The 10,606-nt window shown below is 37.8% G+C and overlaps 1 protein-coding gene across 1 annotated transcript; it reads right to left on the bottom strand.

The window, feature by feature from the left end:
* Positions 1–1,788: 1,788 nt before the first annotated feature.
* tex261 (testis expressed 261) lies at positions 1,789–10,197 on the bottom strand. The gene is made up of 6 exons (XM_030162619.1): positions 10,005–10,197; positions 6,306–6,385; positions 6,070–6,223; positions 5,103–5,170; positions 4,922–5,024; positions 1,789–3,504 (listed from the first exon to the last, which is right to left on the bottom strand). Exons 1-6 carry the CDS (start codon positions 10,072–10,074, stop codon positions 3,389–3,391), a joined length of 591 nt encoding a protein of 196 aa, XP_030018479.1. The 5' UTR covers positions 10,075–10,197; the 3' UTR covers positions 1,789–3,388.
* Positions 10,198–10,606: the final 409 nt, after the last annotated feature.

Raw genomic sequence — 10,606 nt, 5'->3', positions numbered from 1 at the left:
AAAAAATCATTATTTTTTTGATCATGTAATAGTTTGTTGTACTATGTTGCAAATAAACATTAATTTTAGACGATGTTTCAGCTATATAATGTATATAATGCACCTTTTTAAATTTTTTACACGGAAAAGTGTGTGGTGTTTTAATTATGACATATATATTGAATCATTACAACATATTTATCATTATTATTATTATTATTATTATTATTATTATTATTATTTTTTTAAATCAATTACTAGAAATTTCAGGCGACCCCATGTGGGGCCCTGACCCCAAGGTTGAAAAACACTGTATTAAACAGTTTAGATCAGTAGATGCTAATGGTCGTTGGTGGATGTTTGGGTCTTTATGGGTTAAATAATCCAGCTAAATTAACAGGCTGGGTATTGTAATAGATTACCAGTATACATATTTAACCATTTGTGTGGCAAAATCATATTTATATATTAATTATCATTATTAGTGTGACTTCTTATCCACAACTACAGCAGAGATCTCTGTCCTTAAAATGTGTTTTAGGTAATAAACAGAAGTTAAATGAGCTGCTGTGATTAATTATTCATGACTTGATGTAATTTAATCAGATGATAAAAATGTAACAATGATAATAATAATTGATTAGATTTCTGTAGTGCTTTTCAAGGCACCCATTTCTGTCAGATATTTTAACATGGGGGTCTAATGAATCACCTTAGCAATGCCGGGTTAATATTTGAGGAACGGCACGTTTTGTGTTTTTGCAAAAGGCTGAAAAATTAAGCAAAAATGAAGCATTAATGCACATGACATGGGAATTAATTTGTGCACATTTATGTTTGGCAGGTAATGTTCAGCAGAACATACCAGGTCTACCCCACAAGTTCAGCTCAAAGTGATGAAATTAAAAACGCCACCCACTCCAGATGCGGAGCTTTGGATAGCGGGGTGAACAGAGGGGTGAGCAAAAGGTGAGAAAACCTGAGTGAACTGGGTCACCTGTCACCGACGTGTCCCTGCACTTCCACTGATCCCCCCCCGGGAACTGACTGGAGGTCCAGGTGAGGGCTTGTCAACAACATGTGTGTGTTACAGTTGTGAGCGGTGGTCTGTCAGCTGAAGGTGTCTGTGTGTGATTCCTCTGTGTTTTTTTAACATGTTAGACCAGGTGCGATGTACGAACGGTTTTACATTTACAACCAGGGACGGGTTTGTATCTGAGGACAGTGGACTACAGTGGAGACTGACATGATGTTTCCGGTTTCAATCAGTTTTTACCCCTCGGCCATCTTAGAGCCGAAGGAATTTGAATTCATAACATTTGAACATTGAACATTTGAATTCCAGGTGAGCCCACATGGGGTCCTGACCCCAAGGTTGAAAAACACTGGTTTAGACACATCCATATGGTTTAACCTTTGAGTTCATAATCCATAATAATCAACATTTCTGGTAAATTAGGACTTGAAATGTACTGGACTGGAACTTGAGGCTCTTGTGCGTCTAATGGCAGATGAGTCTAAAGATCATGACCTTTGACCTTCTGCCATAGAAAAAGAAGTGCAAACAGGATTACCGGGTCATGTGATGTAAATGTATGCTCTTAAAGAAAAAATCTAATCAAAAACACCCACTTTTCATAACAATTGTTAAATATGGATTCTATATCAATGCCCTTTAGAAAAAGACATAAAACACACTATTCATAAATGAACCGACTTCATTTGTCTGAAAATGCTGAGAATCGCCGTCTCTGAATCATCTTTTCCTGCGTCTCCTTTAACATCAACAAGAACACGTCGATCTCCAGACAATGTGAAAAACCTGACTTTTATTGTATTAGAAAGTTGTGTGCATACCAGCCAACAATGAATCACAGTCAGTAATTGATAAAAAGTATTTCAGACCCCACCACGGCTGCTTTGATTACCCAACCACTTAAAGTAGCTTTTGTCCTCAAAATATCCATACAAGACTCACTGCACAGGTTCGATCTTCACAAATGTGTTTTCATCAGTGTACAAAAAAAAAAAAAAAACTTGTTTGTTATTAATGAGAAATCTTAAGAACAGTCAAAATAAACACAGGGAAGCGGCTTTACTAAAAATGCTGGTGACTGATGGATGCGTTGATGCAGGTGAGAAAATGAAACAAATTTACACTCAGTGGCCACATCAATGATTCAGACACGAAGCCGGCACTAATTGAGCGGTTTTAGATCAGCTTTACGTCTGCGGACACATTTATCAAACACTACGTCTTGTAACTTGATAACAAAATGAAATTTTCATTAACAGATCAGCGGATCCCGAGTATCAGCGCCACAATGACGGAGAAAAATCTGATATTTAAACTGTAGAGTTGCTACATTATGAGAAAACCAGCCAGAAAGTCAGAATATTAAAAGAACAAAGACAGAAGAAATGACAGAAGCCATGATTTATGAGGAAAAGAACTACACTATTACGACAATTAAGTCAAAAAAGTCATAACATTATGAAAAAAGCGGTAATTAAGAGTATTAGGAATTCATAAATTGATGCTTTTTTGCGGTTAACCATAATGTCTTTCCCTTCATAAAAAAAAATGTAAGTTTAACCTCATAATAGATTCAGTTTATTCTTAATCTTATGACTTCATTCAGAAATTTCACCTTTGTTCTCTTAAGGTTTCGACTTTATTCGTAAGTTTTTTCTCTGAATTTAATGACCATTCTCATAGCTTCACTTTTTTTCTTCAAAATATTACAGATTTATACTTCATATCAGATTTCTTTTTGACACCGTCGTGGTCCTGATCGTCCTTGACCGGAGCTAAATTCAGGTCCTTGTTGGTTTTCAAAAGTATTCTGTGAAGTTTCCTTCTTTGCTTCACAGGACACACACAGATAATCTTTAACACAGATGCCTTTGATTCATTTCACTATTTTTTTTAAACCCTTTGAACTTTTGTCAAGGATAGTTTGAGATTTTATACATATATGTAAAACCTCAAACAATCAAACAAACATCAAGCATCACTTGCAGAGGAAATGTTCCACCAGTTTTCCTCATCAACCAAAGTCAGACTGGTATTCTGTGGTTGCTAACATTAAACTAAACCCCTAAAAGTGTCGGACATGACAGTAAAAGGCATTGCACTACATACATGATCCTCACTTGAACAGATGTTGGCGGTCAGTATGGACAGATAAAGGACAGATAAACGTGGCCTGTAGAAACTCCTCAGGTCCAGCAGGATGCTGTGTTTGTTCATTGGTCCGTCCTCTTCAGGTGCTCTGCTTCTGCTTCTTCTTGCTTCATTCAAGTCCCATCCATAAACTATTTGCACAGTCCTTTCTGTTTCCTGTCAACTTCCACTCACTCCCAAAGGCCCCTGAAGCCCCGGAGGCCCCGCTCTGAGCTGGGCTCCTCAGTACATTTTCTGTCTGCTGGGAAGCACCGCCTCCTTGAGGAAAGAGAAGACGAGGAGGATCCCAGACCTCTTCCCCCTCTTCCCCTTGGTGAAATAATTAGACACCACGTCATCTGAAAACAAAGGGAAACATCATTTGGATTACTTTCAGACTGCAGGCAAATGAGGCCCAAATCCGATTTTTTTGTCCATATGTGACCTGTATCCGATCTGTTAAAGACAGTTTGAACAGCACAAATCCAATTTTTTCAATCTGACAGAGGCTGCTTTTTCATATGTGGTCCTAAACAGTGTTGGGAATACCGGCGTTAAAAATAGCGGCATTACTAACGCTGTTATTGTTTTCCAGTAATGGGTAATCTAAAAAATTACTATTTGAAACGTTACAACGCTGTTACAATTACCAGCAGTGAAATGTGGTGCGTTACTATGCACTGATATCTAACAGCTGTTATCCATCCTGGCTCACTCAGCCAGGAACCAGAGGTGTGACGTTCCTGGACGAGTCGAGTCTTTTGAACGGCTCTTAAGTGAACGACAAGAACCGATTCGTTGTGAGCCGTTCGTTGTGAGCCGTTCGTTTACGAGCCGTTCTTACATTCAAATTGCCCACACTGCCTTCATGCTTCACCTCTGTGCCCCATGAGTCTGAGTTGTCCACGCTGCCTTCACCTGAACGACTAATGACATCTACGAGTTTGAGTTGTCCGCAGCACACCCCATTTACTTGAACACAGCTAACTTAGGGGAGGAGTTATCAGTGAGTGTGACTGACTGGACTCAAGACATTTACTGCTGTATCAGGGAGGAGCGACTGAAAAAAGTGGAGATGTGGGATTAACTGGAGGAGCATCTTCTTCCTATAAATGCAGATATGCACTTATGTGGTGGAAAAGCCGGGCCCTGGTGGACCCCAGCCTCACCACAGTCATGGTATTCACTACCTGTCTGCTGTTCTACTGTATGCAGCTGGCCCGTGAAACATACTCAAAAATCTGTTTCCTTTTACATATTTGAAGGTTTTTCCAAAAAGTAATGCAATTATTACTTTCCCTGGTAACTAATTACATTTATGAAGGAGTAATTCCGTTACTAATTCAATTACTTTTTTGGGAAAGTAACTAGTACCTATAATTAATTATTTTTTCAAAGTAATTTGCCCAACACTGGTCCTAAATCTGATACGTATCTCATATTTTGCAATGTGACTTCAGTCTGAACGGCCAGGTCGCATTTATCCGACCTTTACGTCATTGAAATGCAACAAACATCATAATTCTGCGTCCCAGGAGGAGTAGCAGTGGGAAAAGCACACTTGCGTCAGGACCTCTTTTGTGCATGCAGGTCACTTCAGGGTCGCATTTAGTTCAAACGTAAAACTGATAGAAGTCGCATTTAATGTGTAATATGAACGAGCACACACACACAAAAAAAATCAGATTTCACCAAAAAATCCAAATTTTGCATTAAGACCTGCTGTCTGAATGTAGCCAAAGACACAAACGTTGAAACAGCTGGTAAGGATCTCACCTCCTTGTTGCATGGTGGACGGAAGCACATTTTCACCAGCTGATAGTGACACGAAGAAAGCAAAAGGAATCACCCACAGGCAGATGGTGAAGTACGCCAACACCTGAGGATGACAATGAAACACGGTTAGACACGAAGAGGAAGCATCACTCCTACTGCTGTGAATCTAGAAAGAAATTACCTCTGAGAACGGATAATACTCCTGCGCAAAGTACTGGAAGGCCATGTAATGGTTGACTACCACCAACACTGCAACAAAAGTCAACGACATGAGAAGAGTGAACAAGCAAAAAAAAACAAAAAAAACAAAAACAAAGACTGACTTCTATCTCCTCAACAGGTAAGGTAAGGTAAGGTAAGGTAAGGTAAGGTAAGGTAAGATAAGATAAGATAAGATAAGATAAGATAAGATAAGATAAGATAAGATAAGATAAGATAAGATAAGAGAAGAGAAGAGGATAATGTAAGATAATTTAAGATACGATACAATGAGATAAAAGATAAAATGATAATATAAGATAAGATAAGATGATTTGGTAAGATAAGACAATAATGTAAGATAAGATAAAAGATGATAATGTAAGATAAGATCATTTAAGATAAGGCACAATAACATAAAAGATAACATGATAAGATAATAAGATTTGGTAAGATAAGACGATAAGATGGTTTGGTATGATAAGATGATAATGTAAGATAAGGTAAGATGATTTGGTAAGATAAAAGATAAGGTAAGATAAGAATAATGTAAGATAAAATAAAAGCTATAAGATAAGAAAAGATAAGATGATTTGGTAGGATAAGATAATAATGTAAGATAATTTAAGAAAAGATATGATAAAAGATAACATGATAATATAAGATAAGATGATTTGGTTAGATAAGATGATAATGTAAGCTACGATAAGATGATTTGGTAAGATAAAAAAATAAGATGATAATGTAAGATAAGAATAATATAAGATAAGATAAAAGATAAGATGATAATGTAAGATAAGATAAGGTAAGATGATTTGGTAAGATAAAAGATAAGATGATAATGTAATCTAAGATAAGATAGAGTTTATTGATCCCACTATGGGGTCATTTCTCAGATATGTACACATTTGCCTTTTCCATCCACTCAAATGCATGTGGGTGTCACTTACCACAGGACAGGATGAAGTTTGGGGAGCTGAGCAGTATGTAGGGGAAGGTCTGTAGCAGGCCAAAGTACACCAGGTTAGTGAACAGGCCCACTCCCACCATCAGACCTGGAAAGCCTTCAAACAAATAGAGACCAACCAGTACACCTGTGGAGAACTGAACACACCCACAAGACCGGTGAAGCAGCTGCAAACATCCACTCAAGTCCACAGTAACAGTTTCCATTCAGTTCACTCACCAGTATCATGTACTTTATTATTCGACTTGTGGCTACCGTGTATTCTTCTATTAGTTCTGCCAAATAGTAGAGGCCAGCAGCTGCGGACGAACAGAGTGAACAGGAGGTTCATGAAAAATCAATGCCCAAGGAAAAGCATCAGCAAGCTGGATGAATGCAGTCTGCACTCTGAAACTCTGCACCCAGCTCTTTTTTCTTCCACTACAGACTTACTACGATCAATAAAACACATTACATAACAGTTTCCTAATGAGTCATCAAACAGCTTTAATCATCACATTAACTGTGTATACAATCATCTGTAAGTAAATAAATAATGTGTGCATCTTCCTGTACACCTGCTGCAAATGACAGTTTACTGTTATTTTTATTACTATTATTATTATCAGAGTGCAATTTGTCAAAAAAACAGGGGGGGTTTAATCATGAAAAAACAAGCAATCAACAGGCCCAATTCTTTTTTAAGTTAACGGTAGGTCCTATTACACGTCAAACAGTTGAACATTCATCTTTACTGCAAACTAAAAATACATGAAACACTTAATTTTCTCCGATGTGGGAGATGGCCTAATTAAGTTTCAGGATCATGGACTATTTGCACCGCCAACACCAACGGACTCATACACACACATCCACACACAGTCTGACATGACTTCCACACCTGTACAACCTGCACACTGCACTTAACTTTGCACACTGTATTTTAAAATTTGTAGTCTTTATCATTTTTATCACACTTATTTATTTATTTACACATATATACTGTTATTTGTTCTGTATTTTTATTATTACATGGTGCAGAGTAGCGCCACTGCAATTTCGTTGTAACTTCTGTGCAATGACAATAAAGGCTATTCTATTCTATTCTATTCTATTCTATTCTATTCTATTCTATTCTAAGAGATGATCAGGTCAATATGGGAGAGAATTGACAGCCAACTCAATCAGACTGTAAAACGTAACATAAAACCTAATGATTAAGATGCAGTTGAACATGTACATTGTCGCCTGCAGACATAGGTCTGTACTAGTGATGCGCGGACCAGCGGGTTCAGCGAGCGCGCCAAATGCAATAAACTGGCGTCACATACAACGCGATTTCCTGAGATCAGTCTGTCAGCAGGCATCACCCAGAGCTTAAGGACACGGTGCCGAGTCAGCCACCAGTCGCAAACAAACGCACACCCCTGTGCTTCACCAAACTCCCTGCCAAGCATGGATAAATGTTTAAAGCTTAATAAATGTGAAAAAGACATTTTAACGTCTGCATTTGTCATTCTGTCTTGCAAAGCAGACTGGAGTAGATCATGAGGATCCTTTGCACACCTATAGATTGAAGCAGAAATCATTATGAATCAAATCGTTTTGAATCGAACATCGATTTTGAACCAAATCGTAGCCCCCAAAATCAGAACTGAATCAAATCGTGAGACAGTAAATGATTCCCACCCCTAAGGGGGATGTTCTGAGTAGAGCTGCAACTGATTAATCGACTGGGTGCTTGAAGCCAATGCAAAAATTGCCAATTCGGTTAATCGACTCAAATTGATTGAAGGGAGATATTCTATTGCAGTTTTCCTGAACTGAAGCTTCTTTGTGCGTCATAATAAGTGTCTGTGTGAAACACAACAGTGGAAACAATGTTTAACAGCGGAAAAATTAAGGAAACAAAGCTTTGATTCAGGAGAATTGTGGTTGAGTGATTTTTTTTGGATTACTTTGAGTCGATTAATCGGTTGCAACTCTAGTACTGAGACAGCAACAATTCGGTTCAGGTGAAAATTAAGGGTCCCACAGAGTCGGGTGCACTGTGTGCCTAGGCTACTGTGAGCAGCATGGACTCCGTGTCTGCCTTGGGTTGGCCTTGAGTACACACAAACATCCGTGGAGTCAAGTACGTCCGACTATACGTGTAAGAAAGCTCAGTCACAACCTGCCTGTTATTTCAGCTTTCAATCATTGACATGGTTGTCGTTGTTCATAATAAATGTTACAGATTGAATTAAATTGTTGTTTTCTATTGTTGTACCTGATTCAACCTATTTGTCATAAATAATTTCAGATCATTCTTTGACTAATTCCCAGCAACAAATTTTCTTTCAAAAATTTCTGAATCTTTGTGGATCTTAAAACTGTAAAATGAAGCTTTATTGTAATTTCTCCTTAATCTGCCTGAAGTAGCAAACTGGGCTTGCTCATGCATGCTAATTTTAACTGAACTGACAGAAAAACAGGAGCTAAATACAGTCGCAAAATAAAAAAAAATATTAAACCACCCTTGTTTTCTTCAATTTCTTGTTCATTTTAATGCCTGGTACAACTAAAGGTACATTTGTTTGGACAAATATAACGATAACAACAAAAATAGCTCATAGTAGTTTAATTTCAGAGCTGATATCTATCCATTTTCCATGGTTTTCTTGATAATAACCAAAATCACTTCAGTTCTTCCATCAATATCTATGGCATTGTACTGACAAAAACAGTGCTTTTAGACATTCCATGTTTTTTTTTCTGTCTGTTTTAGTCACATGATACACACAGGAGCTAGTACTTGATTGCATAACCATTGCTTTTCATGACTTTTGATGGTCTAATAATTTTTTCTGCGACTGTGGGTGTTCATGCATCATAATCAAAAATGAAGTATTTGCCCAGGGCATTCCCATAAACTCCAGATGTTCTAGTCAAAACAGGCCTGTCAGGAGTTTGACAGGCAGAACAGCCACACCTGACAGGTGCTGCAGCCAGCTGGGTCACGTGACAAGCTAATGAACTGACAACGTGGACAGGCTCTAGGCCAATTTTTTTTTATATGTTTTCCAAAGGGCTTAAACGTGTCACCATGTTGACCTCCTACGTCTTAAATAAATAAATGAAAATACCCATAACGTAGACAGAGCAAATACTGATAAATTTAGCTAGTGTGTCAGTATTCGCGCTGCATTCTGGGAGTGGACGCTTCTGTAATAAATCTGACCTAAGTGGCACATACTGCTGATGCATTATTTGATGATGTGGCTGAAACGTAAACAAGGAAAATGCAAGACGTAAAGCATATATGCTAGCTAGCAATTTAGCTGTTAGCCAACTTTAATACAACCAAAAGAAGTGGCATTTCTGAGGATTTTTTTTTTAAACAAACTCTTACTTTTACATTACGATTCAATCCACTGATATACAGTCTAAATGTATGTGGTTATATTTTTTTTAGCCAAACATTAAAACATCCTAAGTTAATTTCGCTGTTTATTACTTGCAGCACTATTAAGCTAACTAACCTCGAAGCTATTCAGCAGCATGTCACACCACGTCTGTATAATACTTTCACTTCTTAATGCATGGTCTTTAAATATATGACTTGTTATTATAGCTAAATGAATTAATTAATTAACGAATCAATACAATCGTGCATTCAGTGCTTATCCTCCAACCTGAAAAGCTAGCTAATGTAGCTGCTAGCTTCCAGTACGTCAGCAGAATGCGCAATAAAACGCGTTAGCATGTATTAGCTTATGTAGTAAATGGCGTTTTTGCTCGCTATTGCTTTGTATTTTAACACGATGCATTACTGCAAAGGCCACACCCGTAAACTTTAAAATCTACAGCCTGTACTGTTGACTTGTTCCGCTAGCATTACCGAGCAAATATCCCCAGAGAAAGTTCGTACCTGCACGGAGCCGGCACTGCTTCACTTACCTATGGCTAAAGTGACAAAGGATATCTGAATGACCAGCGACAGCCAGCTGAGTAAATAAATAAACCACATCTCGCTGCATATGAAAAACCGCGCACAATTATGAAAATAAAACAAAGAGCAGCTAGCTGGCTAATACCAGTGACTGGAGCAGTGGTCAAAGTTCCACCTCCAGTGTTTGTAGTGGAAACTGAGGAAGAGAGGCAAGAATGACTTCCGGTCAGAGACAGACACTGTTATTGTGTTACAGCGACCCCTGTGGCCGGAGGGGTACTGCACTGGAGCTGTGGCAGCGTCCTCACTGTGTGCTTCTGTGTTTTTATCATGTTTTGCCTTTTTGTCAACTGTCTTTTTATGATGTGTTTTATGATTGTTGGAGCCAAAATACAGTTTTGTTTGTTTATTCTTCTTTTTTGTTTTGACCTTAATTTAACCCTTTCATGCACGAATTATGAGAATGTTAATCAAGATTTTTTTCTTTATTCCTTTTTAAGCATTTAAAAAACAATGAGATGAATTTTTTTTTTTTTTTATGAAGCTATTTTTCATGGAGTTGCAAAAATGTGCGTTTAATTTTTAAAGCAACGAAACGTGTATTTACTGA

Source organism: Sphaeramia orbicularis, chromosome 18, assembly GCF_902148855.1.
Source record: "Sphaeramia orbicularis chromosome 18, fSphaOr1.1, whole genome shotgun sequence".
NCBI lineage: Eukaryota > Metazoa > Chordata > Actinopteri > Kurtiformes > Apogonidae > Sphaeramia > Sphaeramia orbicularis.
Note: the sequence above shows the minus strand (reverse complement) of the source record. Positions and strands in the feature narration are given on the sequence as shown.